The 21,827-nt window shown below is 44.6% G+C and overlaps 1 protein-coding gene across 1 annotated transcript in view; it reads left to right on the top strand.

Annotated features, from left to right (window-relative positions):
- The window catches only part of STPG4 (sperm-tail PG-rich repeat containing 4), a 62,727-nt gene extending 55,386 nt beyond the window's left edge, over positions 1-7,341 (top strand). Inside the window, exon 7 of the mRNA XM_060247703.1 lies at positions 7,050-7,341. Coding sequence (XP_060103686.1) covers positions 7,050-7,166 — 117 coding nt within the window. The 3' untranslated portion in view covers positions 7,167-7,341. The remainder of the gene's footprint in view (positions 1-7,049) is intronic.
- Positions 7,342-21,827: the final 14,486 nt, after the last annotated feature.

Raw genomic sequence — 21,827 nt, 5'->3', positions numbered from 1 at the left:
AGTTCGGCGCATAAATTGAAACTATAATTGTCAGTGTACCATTTAAGAGACCTTTGACAAAAACGTATCTTCCTCTATCATCTTTTTCTATGCCCTGGCATTGGAACTGGGTGTTCCTAGAAAACAAAATTGCAACACCCCTGGCTCTAGAGGAACCAGGGGCATCAAATGTTATTGAGAACCAATTAGATTGGGAAAAAAGGTTGGTACTATTGCGCAAGTGAGTTTCTTGTAATAAGGCGACATTGATCGCCTGCATTTTTAAGTATGATAAAATCCTTCTGGCCTTAAGAACATAACAGAAGCCATGTTAGATCAGGCCAATGGCCCATCCAGTCCAACACTCTGTGTCACACAGTGGCCAAAAAAAATTATATATATACACACATACATATACACACTGTGGCTAATAGCCACTGATGGACCTCTGCTCCATATTTTTATCTAACCCCCTCTTGAAAGTGGCTATGCTTGTGGCCGCCACCACCTCCTGTGGCAGTGAATTCCACATGTTAATCACCCTTTGGGTGAAGAAGTATTTCCTTTTATCCGTTTTAACCTGTCTGCTCAGCAATTTCATCGAATGCCCACGAGTTAATCTTATTATTTACACCGCGGCACTTCAAAGTGAGAATTTTTAGTTCAGAATCCATAAGAATAGAAAAGGAAAATGATTAAAAGAGATCCAAAGCTCATTGAAAGGGTATTTGTGCCAGGTTTGACGCCGTACCTTAACAGCCACACTAAACAAAAGCTTAAAGCCATCAGGACCTTTCTGACAAAATATAGGGGCAAAGCAAGAAAGCTTAAAAAATTATAAAGATAATTCCTCTTGCAAGAGGTGTACAGCCAACAAAAGGGAGGGTACCAGAAATGTGCATAGTAAGTTAGAAGACCAATCATCTTGAAGTTAATATTTAGGGACACTTCAAACATACTAGTAGACTTAACAGCCCGTCTGTTCCACAATGCTGAACATAAATAGAAAGCTCTCACAATGGGAAGCAGAATAAACCAGAAATCATTACATCCTATTTTTATTTTTTTATTTATTTGTGATTTATATCCCGCCCTTCCCACTAGGTGGCTCAGGGCGGCTTACAACATGTAAAATCTAACATAAAAATATAAATTATGGATAAAAATTAGTCATTCACAGTTTACCCACTAAAAATCTAAACAATCACATAGTTATATTTAAAACATTCAAGACATACGGCGGTCTTACATCTCCACTCAGTTTCAGTTTCAGTGCTGGCTAGTTGTAGGCCAGTTGGAAGAGGACTGTCTTACAGGCCCTGCAGAATTGCACAAGGTCCCGCAGGGCCCTTACCTCTTCTGGCAGCTGGTTCCACCAGGACGGGGCCATTACAGAGAAGGCCCTGTCCCTTGTGGTTTTCAGCCGGGCTTCCTTTGGCCCGGGGACAACCAGGAGATTTTGAGTTCCCGATCTCAGTACTCTCTGGGGCACGTGTGGGGAGAGACGGTCCTTCAGGTAGGCAGGTCCTAGGCCATATAGGGCTTTAAAGATGATGACCAGCACCTTGTACTGAACTCGGTGAGATATTGGCAGCCAGTGCAGAGCCTGGAGCCCCGGCTGAATGTGCTCCCATCTTGGGAGCCCCAATAACAGCCGGGCAGCGGCGTTCTGCACTAGCTGCAATTTCCGGGTTCGGCACAGGGGCAGCCCCATGTAGAGGGCATTGCAGTAGTCCAACCTCGAGGTGACCGTTGCATGGATCACCGTTGCTAGGCCACTGCGCTCCAGGAAGGGAGCCAACTGCCTTGCTCGCCTAAGATGGAAAAATGCGGACTTGGCAGTGGCTGCTATCTGGGCCTCCATCATTAATGAAGGCTCCAGTAGTACCCCCAGGCTCCTGACCCTATGCGCACCGTCAAAAACCGGTAGGGGTATTTCCCGTCCCGGACCCCGGCGGCCCAAGCAAAGGACCTCTGTCTTCACCGGATTTAGCCTCAGCCCGCTCAGCCTGAGCCACCTAGCCACAGCCTGTAACGCCCGGTCCAGATTTTGTGGAACGCAGACTGGCCGGTCGTCCATAAGCAGATAGAGCTGGGTGTCATCAGCATACTGGTGACAACCCAGCCCGTACCTTCGGGCAATCTGGGCGAGGGGATGCATATAGATGTTAAATAACATCAGGGAGAGAACCGCACCCTGGGGCACTCCGCAATCAAGCATGTGCCTCTGGGACAGCTCGTCCCCGATGGCGACCCTCTGTCCCCGACCTTCAAGGAAAGAGGAAGGCCACTGCAAGGCCAACCCCTGAATCCCCGCGTCGGCGAGGTGGTGAGCCAGTAGCCGATGGTCGACCTTATCGAACACTGCCGATAGGTCCAACAGCATCAGCACCGCCGAGCCGCCCCGATCCAGATGCCATTGCAGGTCATCTACTAGGGCAACCAGCACCGTCTCCGTCCCATGGCCCGGGAGGAAGCCGGACTGAAGGGGATCAAGGATAAATTATAGTCCTATAAAGACTAAAAAGGATTGTGGTTTTAATTTGATCCCACTGTGGGCTTGACTATGCATAGGTAAATATGTGACGCTTGCTAAACAACGAACCTGAACGTACACGAAACATTAACTACCCTCCACCCCACCCCACCCACTCTTCCTTCAGAGTGCAACCATTGACAATTCAGAAAAAAGATGAACAGGAAGAAACCCCCCACCCCCCAAGCAAAAAAAAGATTCCACAGCAAACTCATGTGGATGGTGGCATAAACCCCATACCCTTGCCTGGGGCATAGCACCAAGTGCTCCTCCCTCCAACCATCCCATCCCAAAAAGAGGCAGAGAAGCCTGAACCCAGTGGTGTAGGGAGGGGTGTGTGTGGGGGGTGGGTCGCCCCAGGTCTGGGGGGCCCCCAAAGCCCTAGCTACGCCCCTGCACGCGACCCACCCCTGCTACAACGGATGCCGCCGGCGCCAGCCAATCAGGAGGGAGGCAGGGCGAGGGCGGCCCGCATCCAATTCTCCCGATTGGACGAGGGTAGAACCCTCAGAGCGCTCTGATTGGCTGCGACGCGCGCGGGGCGCCGCCGAGCGTTCCATTCCCGGGCTCGAGGCCCGGAGCATTTAAGTCAGGGGGGTGGAGGGAGAGGAGTCCTCTTTCTTTCTAGGGACTTTTCGGCGCATGCAGCTTTTGGGAATCCAGGCAAGTATTTAAAATCTAATTTTTTTTTTGCAAGATCTTAGGCCTTTTCTTCCTCCTACTGCAGCCTGGTCAGAGCCTTCCCACTTTGCAGGACAGGCAGAAACTCAGCAGGGCAAGTTTTCCACCACCACTAGGGGAAACTGCTCCTGTAGAACATCTGCCTGCCCCGCAGTTGTTAAAGCAGCCCTGCGGGGAAAAGCAAGAGGGCTAGTGTGCTTCATTATGGTAGCATGCCTTTAAACGAGCCTGGGGAGGGACGGTGGCTCAGTGGCAGAGCATCTGCTTGGGAAGCAGAAGGTCTCAGGTTCAATCCCTGGCATCTCCAAAAAAGGATCCAGGAAAATAGGTGTGAAAAACCTCAGCTGGAGACCCTGGAGAGCCGCTGCCAGTCTGAGAAGACAATACTGACTTTGATGGACCAAGGGGGGGTCTGATTCAGTATAAGGCAGCTTCATGTGTTCATTTGTTCATGTCTTTTTTCCCCGGGGGGGGGGGGCTTTCAGCTGTCAGATATTGAGCAAGGACCTTTTTCAGTGCCTCAGAGGCGGCCTGCTGGATCCTAGGATCATAGAGTTGGAAGGGACCTCTAGGGTCATCTAGTCCAACCCCCTGCACAATGCAGGAAATTCGCAACTACCTCCCCCCCCCCGCACCCTCAGTAACCTCTGCTCCATTGCAAAAAGATGCCAAGACAAAAAACAACAACACCCTCCAGGATCCCTGGCCGAACTGGCCTGGAGAAAAACTGGCAATCAGCGTTTCACTGGTTGTGTATGGAAGGGGCCATGACAACGAAGCCCTCCTTCTCATGATTGGATCCAAGGGTCGCCTCATCTTGCACCTCGTCAGCCAAGGAAGCCAGAATCCCACCCCTTTGGTTGCGTTCTCTGCAACTGTGATTCAGAGGTATGCTGCCCCGGAATGTGGAGGTTCCATTTAGTCGTCACAGCTTATAGGAGCTGCTCTCCATGAATCTGGCTAGCCCCTGTTTTAACAATAAATGGCAAAGGGCAAGCTGCTTTTGCCCCCTCCCCACACACATCCCCTACAAATCTTGCCTGGTTCTGTTCCAAGAGAGGCAAAGGGAGCCGCATCCCGAAGAATCGTTTTTGAAATATACATTTCTGCATGACTCTCACATGGGACTCTTAAGGAACGTCTCATGCCACTTCGCAGAAGCACTTTCTGCATGGAGTGACTCCAGAAATGGTGTTCACGTATGCAGCTTTCCCCAGAATTTTTATTTATTCATTCCTTTATACCAGGGGTGGCCAGACTCGCTTAATGCAAGAGCCACACAGAATAAACATCAGATGTTTGAGAGCCACAAGAGGAAGGCAGGCAGTCAGGCAAATAGATAGGTGGGGGAGGAGAGGTGGACAGAAAGCAACTTTAACCTTAAATGTATTCTCCAAGCCGCTGGCTGGCTTAGCTTGGAGGAGTGCCATCTTGGGGGGGGGTGCCGCCCCCAAAGTGACACCACTTTCTGTTTCCCCCCCACACAAGTGGTGGCCATTTTGGGGGAGTTACATCACTTCCTGTTTCCAGCAGGGCTCCCTCGCAAGTGGTGGCCATCTTGTGGAAGTGACATCACCGGAAGTGACATCATATCCTGTTTCTGGTGGCATGCACACACATAGGGGGGCCCACATAAATCTTGGGCCCCAGGCCCCCAAAGCCCTAGCTATGCCCCTGCCTGAACCCCCTATTTTCCCTTTCGTCCTGCTTCCCATTTTAAGATAATAAAAAAAAAAACAAAAAGAAACAGTACAACACAGGTTGAAGTGTACCTTTTGGTTTGTTGACCACCGACTTCTGGAGAGAGATCGGGTGGACAATTGGGTTGTTTGCAGTTTTTCAGGGGAGAGGTAGAATTCATCTTACGCTTCTGCGATTTCCAATCCAAGTCCATTGGTTCTTCCAGGTGTAAAGCTTGCAGTAGGTAGGAACCAGCATCTAAGTCCTCGACAGTCCAAGCCTTTCCTTGGTGGCGCACCAGGAGCTTGCCCAGAGGGGACCAGCAATATCTAATGTTGGCAGCAGCAAGTTTTTGAGCGATCGGCTTGAGTGTGCATCTCATGTGCAGAGTTTCTGCCAAGAGATCCAGGAAGACTGAGATATTTTTCCCTTTATATTGCAAGCCTCCTTTCTCCCGAGCAATATCCATAATCTTCTTAAATCTGATGTCTGTCACTTCAATTATAATGTCATGGGGGCCTCTTGTTTTGGCTAGTGCGGGTGAACCCAGGCGATATGCCCGGCTTAGATGTTGGGCGATGCCCTCTTCAAGTTGTATCACAGAAGCAAGCCACAAGACTAAAAAAGTGGATAGGTAAGTAGATCCCTCCTCATGGTCATCAAAACCACAAAGTTTAATGTTCCGATCCTGAGACTTATTATCTAGAAACAGAATTTTCTCAGAGGCCTGTAACTGTCTGACATTATCTTGGTTGGCAAGCCTCGTGTTCATAGCGGAGTTGGCAGTGTCAGCCACGTCTTTTAAGGAAAGCTGCATCGATTCAAGGCTGTATTAATGGTTATTGTGAGTTCAGATTTTATAGCCGAGATGGCTTCGTGGAAAACCTGCACCATGAAGAGATCAGTCTGAGGAGAATCGGGATTAGCGCCGGCCGCCATTTTGGTGACAGAAAGTGATGCGGTTGTAGATTTCACGGCTTAGAGCTGGGTCCGAAGCATTCTTTAAGACCTTTTGGGTTAACAACTGACCTGGAGTGTTGACCATGCAATTTGCCCATTCCCTGAGAGGATTTTTAGCTTAAAGCTGTGCTGATGTGGGGAAAATGGGACAGTTGGGAGAGGAGCCGAACTTCTACACATCCATCGCCATGCGATCTGACTCCACGTCCCCAGGTGTGCTGTATTGTGACAATACAGCTCAGTAAGGAAAGTGAAAGCAAAGGGGAAGGGGGTGAAAGTCCTATCAAAATTACTGTCGCATCTGTGCTTTTATGAAAAAGTGGGCGGAAAAACAAAAAGGAGTGAGGTTCAGTGGCAGTACTAAGTGGCTCAGGGTCAAAGTATGCCATTGCCATGCAGCTTACTACTGTTGTTGCCATGGCGGGGTACATTTATGCACTTCCATGTAGATGCAGTCATAACCGAGAAGCACCAGGCACTTATTTGTAAATGTTATACAATTGCATGTTATTACAATTTTAGTATGATAGCACCAATATGTTAATTTTATTAAATTTATTGATTTTAGAGTTTTAGCAGAATTTTAATTAATGTGTTAACTAGTTTGTCTAAATACCTTGTAAATTAATGTATTGACTGTGTTGTTAGCCACCCTGAGCCTGCTTCGGCGGGGAGGGTGGGATATAAATAAAATTGATATGATATGATATGATATATGATACTTTAATAATTTAATTTGGCCATTCTGCTTGAATTTCTATACACACCTTGTGTGTACCCTAGTATATGGATTAATTGGGGTTATTTACTCCAACTATTGTCCAAAAATGTGCCCCTAATGGCTGACAGCAAGAGCATTTAAAACATTAAATATATTACAAAACCACTCAAATCAGTAATTTAGGACAAACCTGCTGTGGTTCAAAGAAAGAGGGACAGCTAATACAGAGAGAGACCAGTGGTGGTGCAGAAGAGAAAGTAGAGTGCTTGTGGGGCACAGAAGGGAGGAGGGAGATAATAAAGAATGTACAGGGGGAAGCACTGAATGAAAATAGTGCCAAAAATGCCCCCCCCCCTAAGTAAACATAATTCATAAAATTTTGAATTCATAAAATTCAGAAGTTCTCAGAGATATTTTTTGCAGCCCCCAGCACTGCTTTGCCATGTGTCATGCAAGCATACTTTATTTATCTGTTTGTCTTGCTTGTTTTAGAAAGTACCTGGTCCAGGAACTTACTGGCCTACAAGACAGACTCCAAAACAACCGAGAACAATTGCCAGCTTGGGTCGAGAGCACAGTATCTTCTTCAGCAATATCCATGAGATTTAGAATAGAGATTGTTGCCAGCATTCTACAATCTAGGAGCACTGATTCTGATTTCCTCTATCCCAGAGTTGTCATCTCCCTACACAAAGACAGATCTGCTTGCGTTTATTCCTGTGCTTTGAAATGAGTTGTGATGCTCCTACGTTACATCGGTGTCATTTTGTTTACTCAGCTTCCTAGTCCTACTGGGCCTCTGCTGGTAAACTGGATTCTTGTTGTCATTAGCTATAGTTTCTTGCATTTATCAGCCACTGTCTCTGCTTGGTTTAGCAAGGAAACAGAAAATGCTGCTGCTGTTGTTAGGTGGCAGTTGGAGTGGGGTCATGATCCAGTTCAAGGGTACCAGGTTTCATGGCCTTTCATATGAAGTTGATACAATGTACCTGAATTTGCTCCAAAGAAAATTGAGAACAGCACTGGTTAGATACAAGATCTGCATAGGAAAAGAAAACGAATTGCTAAATAATGTGAAAGATCATCTTTCATATCCCCCTTCTTATGTAGAACAATTTACTGCTAGTCTTTTCCTATCCTTTTCTATCCTCAATCCAACCCTTCCAGACAGTCAAAACGTTCTCTGTGATGTAGAACAATCTTTTTCAAAAGTAGTGGCACAGAAATCAATATAGGCTCTACAACAGATTGTCTGAAGATATTAGTGCTGAGCTCATAGTAGATTTTAAAACCTTTTAATATACATAGATTAAAAGCAAGAACATTTTATAACTGTTCAAAGGAATTTACTTTGTAGGCCAGGGACAGCACAAATATTAAATGCTGGAAATGTCTAAAGTTTTTATTAAAACAATTGTTACTTAAAAGTTTTTTTTCCCTTTATGGATTTGATAATTACTATAAAAAATTAAAGACTGTCTGTATTGCTACGCAGTTTCACTTACAATGTTATATTTTTTATTGCTGTTTTGTGCTCCCATTTATAATTTCCATTAAATTATTGTGAGATGCTAAAATATATTGGACTGTCAACTCAATTTTATGGGCTTGGTAATGTTAGGCATGCCTCTAAAGCAGGGAACTTCAAGCTTGTGCCTGTAGGCACCACTATAATTCTGAGAAAGTAATGGACACCACCACAAAATGGCTGCCATTGTAGTGACACCTCCTATGATGGGAGGATGCTATTTCTGAATGAGTGTTCCCTGCAGACCTACAGGTGATGCCCTATGGAGTCTTCTGAAGTACCTCTGCTCCAAGGATATGGAAGAAAGGCAGTAATGCTTTAGTTAAGAGATGGATTGTTGAAGAAGAAAATAAATGTCAGGACACACCTTGTTGGGCACCTTTCCTCTGAAGTTTCCAGCCCACGTGGAATGTGACGATATCTTTATACTCCAAGACCTGAAGATCATAACTATTTTTCCTGAAATATTTTGGAAAAGGGCAACTGTACCCCCAGTACTGGGTACTTTCTTTAGGAAAGAAAGCTAAAGTAAATCATGATCAAACATGTTTCTTAAAAAAAGAGAGAGCTAAAATATTTATTTGTTTCTACCACACTTTCCTCTCACCCTGGGAATTTAAAATAGTGTACAGAATTAAGTGCACATACATTATGGTTTTTAAATAAACGCATAAAACTTCATAGACCTCAGTATACTTCTTAAGCAAGGTTTTTCTGGGCTGGGCTGGTCCAAAGGCTATAGTGGTGAGCTACAGGCAAAGGCTTGAGATCTCTCACTCATGCCAGGGGCTTGCTCTTCTGGCCAAGCCCAGGCTCCAAATACCTGCAAAAAATGCTTAGGACAGATATTATTCAGTTGGCCATAGAAGAAGATATTGGATTTATATCCTGCCCTATACTCTGAATCTCAGAGTAGTCACAATCTCCTTTACCTCCTTTCCCCCCACCCCACAACAGACACCCTGTGAGGTAGGTGGGGCTGAGAGAGCTCTCTCAGAAGCTGCTCTTTCAAGGACAACTCCTGCAAAAGCTATGGCTGATCCAAGGCCATTCCAGCAGCTGCAAGTAGAGGAGTTGGAATCAAACCCGGTTCTCCCAGATAAGAGTCCACGCACTTACCCATTACACCAAACAACTACATCAAACATAGGTTCTTGGGTCCTTAATATTAGTTCCTTCTAAATCTTAAAAACAACAGTGGGCTTTTTAATTCTTATTTGTGGATGTGGAGACAGCTCTTGATAGCATTAAATGAGCTTTCTACAGGGAAATATTGAAAGCATTTGACTTAAGTTCAGTACATAGATTTATGTGATATATACTTTATCAACCATAGAAGCCATGAGTAGTGCGTTCACACACGGAAGGCTCTTTTATGTGAAGTTGTGCTCTGTCATTTGTTTAAAATCATACATTGAGGTTTTTGGTAATAGCAGTGAGATCACAGAAGCTGAAGAAATGAAAGTAGGAAACAAGTCAATACATCAATACTTGTGTCACTAAAGTAGCAGCAGTATTAACTAACTTTGCATAAAATCCACTTACAAAACTAATTAGGGCTGCCAAGTCCCCGGTCTGGGCGGGGAATTTCCCACTGAGGAGGTTCTCAGCCCGCCGGCCCACATTGTGCGGGTGGGGAGAACCTCCCCCTGAGTTGCTGGTACGATAATGTCACCCGGAAGTGACATCATCAAAATGGCGGTGCCTGTGTGGGAGCCACTCTGGACATTTCTATGGTACATTTCTATGGTACAATAGGTACCATAGAGTTTTAACCTCCCAAATGGCTAGAGCGTCCAGGAAAATCATAGAGTTTTCCTGGAAACGCCAGAGTGGCCCTGCGCAGGGCAACGCCATTTTGATGATGTCACTTCTGGGTGACGCCATTTCATCACGCGCGCACATTGTGCACGCTAATGTCCCATGCCAGGGGATGAAGAGGACTTGGCAACCTTAAAACTTAACCAACTTGTCAGAGTTTTTTAGGAATACATATTGATAGGGTTGACAGACCCCCCCCCAGTAGAGATGGGGGTTCTCTGTCAGCTAATTAGCAGGAGGGACTTACCCGGAAAAAGAATGAGGCCCAGTCAATGTTGCAGTAACATGTCTACATAACTTTCAACATGACCTGGAAGTGACATCATTATGTCAGCAATGTTGGGGTGACACTCTGGTATTTGAGCAATAACTCTATTGTAGAAGTCAAATACCAGATCATTATCCCAGTGTTGCTGCATGATAATGTCACTTCCAGGTCGTGCTGGATGTGACATGGACATGCTGCAATGTCAGCTGGGCCTCTCTCCCATTCCTGGTAAGTCCCTCCCATTCCTCACCAATTGCCGCGGGGGGGGACCTGGAAACCCTATATACAGATATGAGAATGAAGGCTGGAATTAGCAATATGGTAGATAATATGTGGGGAAAACGGTTCTAGGTATTTAGGATAATCTTTTCAGAGGCAGAGAAAAAAAACAGCAATGGAAAGGTGAGAATGAAAAAAATGAAGGAAGCAAAGGGGGAAGAGGTTCTTACAGACTCCTTTACCTACCAAACCATCTGAGAGTTTGGATTTTTAAAATCTCTTTTAGGTGTTTTATGGTCTGCTTTTGACCTGGAGATTGTTTTATCCATATAACTTTAAGCTGTCTGGTGTGTTTTATGCTTTCATGCTTTTTTATGCTTTCCTGACTTGTTCTTTTAATACTTTGTTAATGGATTTGGCTTGTGTTTTAATGGTTTTGGCCTATTTTAATTGCCTGTATTAATGGTTTTATTTTGCTTTTTGATGACTTTGTTTTAATAATTACTTATGTTTGTTTGTTTTTTAGTTGTAAGCTACCTTGAGCAAGTCTCTGGTGAGGCAACATACATTTTCTAAATAGAGTAAAATGTGGGGAGGCACACAAAGCGTGCTGTCCTGACCTTCTTAGAGGCAGGAAAGGATAGAAGTCAAATAATCTTGAGAATCAGGGCTTTTTTTCAGCAGGAATGCACAGGAACGCAGTTCCATCTGGCTAGATGTCAGGGGGTGTGACCTAATATGCAAATGAGCTATTGCTAGGCCTTTTCTACTAAAAAGCCCTATGTAAAACAATGGTGATGTCAGGGGGTGTGACCTAATATGCAAATGAGTTCATGCTGGGCTTTTGCTACACAAAAAGCCCTGTTGAGAATTATTGGTTAAGAAGTATGTAAGAATCCATCTGTGGTTTTTTAGGGCCTCTTAAGAATGCTCTAAGGAAACAATTTTTTGTTTTGATGGGAGAACTTGTAGAAATGTCACAAATATTATTTGCAGAACACTGGGGGGTGGGATCCTAAAATGGAGAAGTGGCTTACAACAGTTTGGCATACTAAACTACCAAATATAGTCCCTTGTTTCAGGCATCTAAACAGTTTTTCATATTGTTGTGCATGATTACGAATCTTTATAATAGTCAATGAAACGTGATCATTTTATATATTTTAAATGTTTTTGTTTTCCTGATATAGATTATATTATTTATCCTTGAAAAAATTATAATCTAAAATCATTTCAGAGGGTAGCCATGCTGGTCTGCAGTAAAACAAATTTGAGCTCAGTACCACTTTAGAGCAACAAGAGTTTCATGGTGTAAGTTACTGAAAGACAAAGAAGGAGAAGAAGAAATTGGACTTATACTCCACCGTTCACTTGGTGTCTCAGAGCAGTTTACAGTCTCCTTCCCTTCCTCTCCCCACAACTGACACCCTGGGAGGTAGGTGGGGCTGAGAGAGCTCTTCAAGAACTGCTCTTGAGAGAACAGCTCTGAGAAAACTGTGGCTGACCCAAAGTCACCCAGCAGCTCCATGTAAAAGAGTGGGGAATCAAACCCATTTCTCCAGATTAGAGTTTGCCACTCTTAATCACTACACCAAAGCTCCCTATGTCAGACAAGAGTAGAAATGGATATCTCTGAGCCTTTTTATCTTAGTCAAAAAGTGGGAGGGGTGTTGTAAAGAATGCAAAGGTATCATGCATATTGAAGTCTGAACCTAACTGTAATCTAAAATGTAATTGTAAAAGAACAGAAGGTCTCATATCAATGAACTGTGTCCTTGATATCCTTTTACACACACACATAGGAAAAAGGAAAGGAAAGGTCCCCTGTGCAAGTACCAGTCTTTTCCGTGTAAGTCGCATGGTAATAAATTGCTCTCAGATCACTTTTCTGTCCAACTTTCCTCCACTAATCAAGAACTTCAGCCAGCCAAGAAATCCAGCGGGAAGCAGATAACTAACTGATAAATGAACTCAAAGTCTCCCAGGATACCTGATCATTATCCGAGGGACCTTTAAAATAAAGATGCAGTCATTTCATGTTCCTTATAACTATTTTATTGCCAGTATACTTAGTATCAGCTGTGTCCAGAAGGGCTGTTACATTTCATTAATTTGAAAGCAGGCATCAAAGTCCAGGAAGTCATTACCAATTGAGAACATCAGCACTTCTGTGGTGTTAATGTCAAGTGATAATGTGTGTGTGCCAGGGCGGGGTGAGTTGCTTATTGGCTACTTTAAAAACTCCTGGGGGCCCTTTAGCAATGTGACAGAATTTTTACTACAAGATTGTGGAGTGTCAGAGCAGGAACAGGGATTCTCAAATTGCGGTAGTAAGAAAACCCATGTCATTCTCCCTAAGAATAAAACAGATGTTATGCCTGTGATCTAATCCTCTCACCATTTTTTGCTACTGTGCAGGTGAGATCCCCATTTGGAAATGGGTCCACTGAATGAGGTGTAAAGTGCTCACCTTTTTTCGTACCCAGTAATGACAGCATGGGATGGGTTTTGATTGGTGTGTTCACCCTGCATATGTCAATGAACAGGGTTTATGATCCCAGTCAGACTTGGGGTTCCCTGTAGTGTATATTAGCTTTTAAAACTCATAACATCTTATTCACTCAGTTGAAAACTGCATGGGAAATGTCCTGTGGGAAAGGCAAGTAACCCTTTTCTTTCAGGTACTTCCTGGGCTCACTATGAGACAAAAGTATATACTCAACATAAATAAATACTGGGAATTCTGTACCAAGAAAAATTGGCTTCTACACCCTGTATATAATATGCAATGCAAGCAAATGTGCATCTATTTGCTTATTTTTCATAATTTATGCTCTTGGTAGTGTTGGTGGACCTGGAGTAGGAAAGAGATCTGCAAGAGCATCAAGCCTCTTCTTTGATAATGTTACTAGTTTTCTTCACCTTGCTTTTGAGATTTCACTAAACATTGCCCAAATATTCCCAAGCCTATATAAGGGTTAGCAACTTTTTGAAAAAAGTTACAACTTGCAGGTTGCTGAATTCGGCACCCAGAATCTAAATTGGTGCTTGCATGGTGCAAATGAGAAAGAATAAAATAACATATACAGCTCTGAACAAAACTCACATTGGTTCCAACAACCAGTTCTTTGTCAGCCATATGGACCAGCAGGGACCAATGCAGTCTGAAGTATCCTGCAGGTATGGAACAAAGACAGCAATACATTTTCTAATATCACGTTTTGGGGGTGTTGAACAACAGTTTGCTGACATCTTAATCAGGAAGTTCTAAACTGGGAGGGTCCCTGGAAAAAGCACTGAATTTAGTCTGCAGTGGAATGTACCATTGGTCCCTCTATTGTGTTTACTGACAATGCCAATGCAAGGGAGACAAACACAGTTACTAGATCTTGGCACATGTACATTCAGTTTCTCTCAGCCCTCCCTTCCTTTCCTACTCTGCCACAATGTGTCACAAACTTGAACACTAAGTGAAAGTACCTTTTATTTTATGAGAGATCATCGGTCATACTTGTGCTGTGTCACTATACACTTGCCACATGTGGGATTTGCAGCATGTTGCAGCTGAGCTCTGAGGCAAAAGGTCTGTGTGGCATTCCCAAAGTCTGGTTTTTGGCGGTTTCCATTTGCGCCGCAAAAGCTCTTCCGGGTGCTCCGCAGCAATTGGTGCAAAATCCACGCAGATCCTGCGCGGTGAAGAGGGGCGTCGCTGCCGATTAAGGTCAGTGCGAAAACGCCCTCTGTGTCTTCATAACCTTCCCTTCTGTTACTTAATGGGAGTTGTAGAGATGGCAAAATATAAGAAATCTCTCTCTCTCTCTCTCGGCTTGGCTTCGCGAACGAAGATTTAAGAAGGGTGCAATAGTCCACGTCTGCTGCAGGCTTGCTGGTGGCTGACAAGACCAATGCGGGACAGGCAGGTCCAGCCACAGTGGCTGCAGGGAAAAGTCTGATTTAGGATTGGTGCTGTAGCAGTGCGATTCTTCCTCAATCTCCTTTTGTCCTCAAGACCAGCTATGCGTGCGTTCTCAAAGGAAGAGACAGCTTGGTGGATGGTGTGCCTCCATGCTTTGCGATCTGAGGCTAGGTCAGACCACTGGTGATGGTTGATGCGACAGGTGCCAAGGGATTTCTTCAAGGAGTCCTTGTACCTCTTCTTTGGTGCCCCTCTATTTCGATGGCCGGTGGAGAGTTCGCCATACAGGGCAATCTTGGGAAGGCGGTGGTTTTCCATCCTAGAAATATGCCCTGCCCAGCGCAGCTGCGTCTTCAGCAGCAGTGCCTCGATACTGGTAACCTCCGCCCGCTTGAGGACTTCAGTGTTGGTCACAAAGTCACTCCAGTGGATGTATAAAATACATCTGTGACAAAGGCAGGGAGGCAACCTTGAAGAAGAGGATTTTGGCTGTCTCTGTTGAGGCTGAGAAGATATGACACCAAATGACCTGCCATGTCTGTGGAAAAATTCTCCTCTGTAGTAAAGGAAGCTCAAAAGACTAGAGCTGTGCAGATTAAAACCTGGCAAGGTACAATGAAAAATAAATGAGAGACTGCAATAAATGAAACATCAATACCTTTCTCTTGCTTAATCTGGACAGACCTTAATTTTCATGTTGGGAAACTATGTGGAAAGGGAAATGCAAGGTGAACAGGAGGACCATAACTTCACCAGGAGGAAAAAAGATTCTGCAGATATAAACAAGGGAGGGGAAAGATGCAGAAAATACTTTCATCAGGAAGTGGGGTTGCATCTCTCCCAGGGCTGAAAACAATTTACATTTCTCATGATACTACCTCTCTCAAGCTGGAGGGAGAGGACGGGTTCAAAGAACACAATGGAATGTACCATTTTGTCTGCTGTTTTACCATACTAATTCAAATGGGCTTACTTTCACCTCTGATACATTCTTGACTGTTAGAGTTAAGTTCAGTTCCAATGCCCACCAGAGATGATCCAGCTCCTCTCATGGAGAGGACAGTATCATCTCCTCTCCTAATTTAATGTGTGATGAAATAACTTTTGATATTAAAGTTATGAGTGGGGTAGAACCCTCTGTGTCCAGGAGTGGAATCAAGTGTAGACCACAATTATTTAGGCAGAGCCCATTACAAAAGCCTTCTATTCACTACGGTGTGCTGTTAAAACACACACATGACTTTGCCCCTTGTTTTTCTGCCAAAGGGCCAGAAAGTAAATAAACTATTCTTTTATGAGAACAGCATAAACAGAGGCTTCTGTGCTTAAGTGGGAATGACTTGTGAGGAAAAGCCCCCTTTTTCCCTGAACATCATAGTCACCAGTATGGTTGCCAAGGCGCTTGGAGAAGTGAGCTCACACACGTCTGGCCAGAGAGTGTGGGCAGAGCCATCCAGGAACCTAAAGGGACTTATGTGTACAAGCAGCCCCAGGTTTGCAAGCATTCTAAACCGGTATAGAGTGCTTGCTAACACACACGGACGTTTCCCCGTCACTGCATGGGCCAGCCATGGAACAGAAGAAGCTGCGCCGCCACGGAGCTATCCAGGCGACCGGTGATGAAGCGCTGAACATGGAATCCACTGTGTAACGCTAACACCACTCGTAGCCATCTTTCTGCCAGGCTGGACTTCATTCCTTTATAGTGGGGAGCTCACGTACACACCCTATGTCACCCTTAGCCCGCAAGCAACCCATCTGCCCCATGAATGGATTAACAGCTCAACTGATGTCCCTGATTGTCTGGCAAAACCCTAGACAAAGGCTTCTGTCCAGAAGATGATGGAAAAGAGGAAGAACATCTCCTGTCTCAACCAAGTCTTTTGTCTAACCCGGGTGATACCTAGGCCAGTATTTGATTTCCTATTGTCACCTTCCCAGATAAGCCCATTTAATCTTAAGTACCTAGCCATTCCCATTCTTCTCCCAGACTGACACCTTTGGAGCCACCTCAGGCCCTGTTGCAACCTGGAAATTTCCAGGTTCACAGGACTAAGGTGAAGTTCATTGGTCAAAACAGACACCCAATTAGGTGTCACCAAGGGACTCACCATTGGCTCTGCTAATGTCCAGCCTTCATGGTCATCACAGAGCCTCCCCTTTCTCCTCCCTGATACCTCCCATTCCCTGAGGGCTCAAAAGAGTCCTTATAACCTGTGGACTAGCTACCCACAGGTGTGCTTCTATCAGCAACCCACCTTCCGCTGCATAGATCCATCCCCGATTCCTGATCAGTTTCGGGTCCTTTCCCATTCCCTCTATTGTCGCCACCGGAGCCTTCCTCGAAGACTACGAGAGGTAATATCGCCCTGTCTGTTTACCCTTATATGTTCCCCTATCGATCTATCTGTATTTCTTAGGACTGTGTGAATGTGTGATTGTATTGTATTTTTATCTTGTATGAAAGAACTATAATTTTCTAAATAAATTGCAATTGGTTTTTATTAAATTAGAGTCCTTTTATTGAGCATCACTCTCTGGTTGGTTGAGCCTTGTATACATTTGGTAAAAAGATTCCTAGTGAGCCAGGTGCCCACCTAACTAATTCCCCAACCTCGATTTGAGGGCATTTCGGCTTACAGACTTATTTGCAAAAATCTCAGAATGAATAAAGAAATAAGAAGCACTTATCTGTTTCTTGTTTTGCCATCTAGCCTAAGTCACTCCTGAGCCCTTGAGATGAAACAGCAACTGTCTACTGATTGAAAAGGGGCATGTCTCTTACTGAATCATAGTGCTGCAAAAATCCTTGTAAAGCAGCTGTAAAGCATATTACTGGAAAATGCAGTACAACTCAACAGAGGTCAAGTTGTGTTTTCATTTTGCTTTGCTTTGCAGTCCATATATACAGAGACCTGATTCTTGCAAGACTTACCCTTTAGGAATAACAAATATAATGCAAGTTGGGCTTAGTCATGTACAGATGTCACTGCGTGGTAACTGGTGCTCATGTCATGCATTATATTGGATGTGTGTGGAGAGGCTGCAGTTTACCATAGACATATGGCTGCTGTCAATCTTCATCTCAGCCCATGTCTTCTTCATGACAACTGTGAGGAGACAACATGTGAAGTGATGTTTGAGTTTGCTTCCCCTCCACACACACACACTTCACTGATTGTGCTTCTGGGGAGAACATGACAAATGTATAGTCTTTTGCTAGAGACTCCCAGAGCCCAGGGTGGGGGTGGGTGGACAGTAACCAAGACTTTGTTACTTAAGCTGGACCTAAGGAAGAGGAAATTAGCTTTAAAAGGGCTCCTTGAAAGGAATAATGCAGGTCGTTGTCTGTGTATACCAGGGTGAATCTCAGTTGGGGTACCCCAAAATAAATCATGGAGAAAGAGAGATTGTAAACACAAACAAAAAACCTTCATTGTATACAAAATTAAAAATAACAAAGATGTAAAGAGCCTACACAAGATGCCTGAGTAAACTTAGCAGCCATGGGATAAGATGACAGATTCTTTTATGATTAAAAACTGGTTAAATGACAGGAAGCAAAGATTAGGAATAAATGGACAGTTCTTACAATGAATGGGAGAAAGCAGTGCGGTCCCACATGGATTGGTATTGGAGTCAGTACAATTTAATTTATTCATAAATGATCTGGAACTGGGGGAAAATAGTGCGGTGGCCAGGTTTGCAGATGACACAAAATTATTCAGGATGGTGAAAACCAAGGCTAACTGTGATGAGCTCCAAAAGGACATCCACAAACTGGAAAGGTGGACAATAATGTGGCAAGTGAAATTCAATATGGGTAAGTATAAGGTGATGCATACTGGGACAAAAAAATTCTGACTTCAAGGACAGGCTAATGGGTTCTGAACTTGCTGAGAATGAGAGGGGGAAATATCTTGGGGTCATGGTGTATAGCTCAATGAAAGTGTCAACCTAGTGTGCTGAGGTGGTGGGGAAAAAAGCAAACTTTATGCTAGAGATTAAAAGGTAAAGGTAGTTCCCTGTGCAAGCACCAGTCATTTTCGATTCTGGGGTGACGTTGCTTTCACAGTGTTTTCACAGCAGACTTTTTACGGGGTGGTTTGCCATTGTCTTCCTCAGTCATCTACACTTTACCCCCAGCAAGCTGGGTACTCATTTTACCAACCTTGGAAGGATGGAAGGTTGAGTCAACCTGGAGCCGGCTACCTGAACCAGCTTTCACTGGGATCGAACTGAAGTTGTGAGCAGAGGGCTCTGACTGTAGTACTGCAACTTTTCCACTCAGCGCCATGGGACTCTTTGAGATTATTAGGAAAGGAATTAAGAATAAAATGGCCAATATTGTAATGCCCCTATATAGATATATGGCACAGCCTCATTTGGAATATTGTAGTACCCATATCTCAAAAAGGATATTGCAAGAGCTGGAAAACTACAGAAGAGGGCAACCAAGATGATTAGGGGCTTGGAACACTTTCCCTATTAGTAAAGTCTGAAGAGTGGGAGTTTTCAGTTTAGAAAAGAGATAACTAAGGGGGGACATGATACAGATTTATATTATTATTCATGGGATGGAAAGAGAAATTTTTCTCCCTCTCCTCAAATACTAGAACTTGTGGGCATTCAGTTAAACTGATGGGCAGTAGGTTCAGGGTGGCCAAAACAAAATACTACTTTAAATGATTAAAATGTGGAATTCACTGCCAGAGGATGTAGTGCTGGCCACAGGAATAAACAGCTTTAAAAAGAGATTAGATAGATTCATGAAGGATATCTACTATCAGCTACTAGTCCTGGTGATTCTGGGGAACCTCCACATTCAGAGGCACTAATCTTCTGAATCCCAGAGCCAGGAGACAACATCAGAGGAAGGCCTCAGCTTCTATGCCCTGTTGTTGGCCATCCAGAGGAACTGGTGGTTGGCCTCTGTGTGAGACAGGGTGCTGGAGTAGATGCACTATTGGTCTTATGTTTATATCAATTTCCTCTGCAAAGGTGCATTTAGCCATGTTTTTGACCTTCCACAATAGAGTAGAGGGCTCTGTTGTGTTCTCCATTCCATAGTCTAGGACAGGGGCGTTGAACTCATTTGTTATGAGGGCAGGATCTGACATAAATGAGACCTTGTTGGGTCGGGCCATGTCGGGCCGGGCCATATGTGTACATATTTAAGATTAGGTAGCAGATATATAAATTTTAAAAAAGAACACAGACTTAAAACGTTAGCACTCACTGGTTTTAAAGATGCTTTCTTTGTATTTCTCCCATGGGATCCAGGGAACCGGGCAAAGGAAGCTTTGGTTCTTTCTTTCCTTCCCCAGGGGATGGGGGGAAGCCTCAGCCAATAGAAGGAAGAGAGGCCTGGCTCAGTAGCTCTGCTGATTGAGAGAGCCTGGAAAAACAAACTTTGCCTCCCCTCCTTCCTCCCGAAGGGAGAGCCTCAGCCAATAGAGAAAATAGAGATTTTGCTCTGTAACTCCTGTTCAATTGAGGAAGCAATGTTATGCAGAAGGAAGCAAGGCAGAGGGAGAAGGAAGCAGATGAAAGCCAGTTGCTCAGGGGCCTGAAAGGAGCCCTCCGGGGACCTGATTCAACCCCTGAACTGCATGTTCGACACCCCTGGTCTAGGAGGTTCCTTAAGGGTTTGATCAACTTGTTTCTCCTCCCCCCATCCAGCACCCCCATGCAGCAACAAAGCTTATCCTTGGTACTAACCAGCTTGATGCACAAGCCATTTCAGCCCTTGGCCACAGTGGACCTATGTGTCCTATATGATGGCATTTTTGGTGGCCATCATGTCGGCTTATACTATCAGTAAACGGGGAGTCCTGCGGTGTGACCCTCCATACCTTCCGTTCCATGGTGACAAGGCAATCCTCAGGCCTAGCCTTTCTTTTCTACCCAAGGTGGTCTTGCACTTCCACATTTCCTAGGACATAACACTACTGGTATTCCCGCACCCCCCAAAAAAATCCATCTTCCCCCTCAGAGCAAGTAGATAGTAGAAGGTGCCTCCTGTTTAATTTGATCTCATCCAAGATAATTGTAAGGATACTTCTTTTTTGTTTGTTTTATCTATCCATTTTTTGAGCGGGGGCAAAATTAAAAAATGGCCCCCCACTCAAAAAAATGGTGTGTGAGGGTGTGTGCTCACCACCCCAGGCAAGCAGCCTCAGCACCCTACACCAGCAGGGTCTCCCTGCAAGGAGAAACTTGGTCAGACCTCTCCATAAGAACATAAGTGAAGCCATGTTGGATCAGCCCAATGGCCAATCCAGTCCAACACTCTGTATCACGCAGTGGCCAATACACACACACACACACACACTGTGACTAATAGCCACTGATGGATCTCTGCTCCATATTTTTAGCCAATCCCCTCTTGATGCTGGCTATGCTTGCAGCCGCCGCCACCTCCTGTGACAGTGAATTCCACATGTTAATCACCCTTTGGGTGAAGAAGTGCTTTCTTTTATTCGTTCTAACCTGACTACTCAGCAATTTCATTGAATGCCCACGAGTTCTTGTATCGTGAGAAAGGGAGAAAAGTACTTCTTTCTCTGCTTTCTCCATCCCATGCATTATCTTGTAAACCTCTATCATGTCACCCCGCAGTCATCGTTTCTCCAAGCTAAAGAGCCCCAAGCGTTTTAACCTTTCTTCATAGGGAAAGTGTTAGAAACCTTTAATCATTCTAGTTGCCCTTTTCTGGACTTTTCCCAATGCTATAATATCTTTTCTGAGGTGCGGTGACCAGAATTGCACACAGTACTCCAAATGAGACCGCACCATCGGCTTATACAGGGGCATTATGATACTGGCTGATTTGTTTTCAGTTCCCTTCCTAATAATTCCCAGCATGGTGTTGGCCTTTTTTATTGCAATCGCACACTGTCTCGACATTTTCAGTGAGTTGTCTACCACGACCCCAAGATCTCTCTCTTGGTCAGTCTCTGCCAGTTCACACTCCATCAACTTGTATTTGTAGCTGGGATTCTTGGCCCCAATGTGCATTACTTTGCACTTGGCCACATTGAACCTCATCTGCCACGTTGTTGCTCACTCACCCAGCCCCAACAGATCCCTTTTAAGTGCCTCACAATCCTCTCTGGTTCTCACCACCCTGAACAATTTAGTGCCATCTACAAATTTGGCCACTTCACTGCTTACTCCCAACTCCAGATCATTAATGAACAAGTTAAAGAACATGGGACCCAGTACTGAGCCCTGCAGCACCCCACTGCTTGCCATCTTCCACTGCGAAGACTGCCCATTTATACTCACTTTCTGCTTCCTATTAATTAGCCAGTTTTTGATCCGCAAGAGGACTTGTCCTTTTACTCCATGACTCTCGAGCTTACTAAGGAGCCTTTGATGAGGAATTTTATCAAAAGCTTTCTGGAAGTCAAGGTAAACAATATCTATTGGGTCCCCTTTGTCCACATGCTTGTTCACCCCCTCAAAGAACTGTAACAGGTTAGTGAGGCAAGATCTTCCCTTACAGAACCCATG

This window comes from Heteronotia binoei, chromosome 1 (genome assembly GCF_032191835.1).
Source record: "Heteronotia binoei isolate CCM8104 ecotype False Entrance Well chromosome 1, APGP_CSIRO_Hbin_v1, whole genome shotgun sequence".
Classification (NCBI taxonomy): domain Eukaryota; kingdom Metazoa; phylum Chordata; class Lepidosauria; order Squamata; family Gekkonidae; genus Heteronotia; species Heteronotia binoei.
The sequence above is the reverse complement of the archived record's forward strand: the minus strand, read 5'-3'. Positions and strand labels throughout refer to the sequence as shown.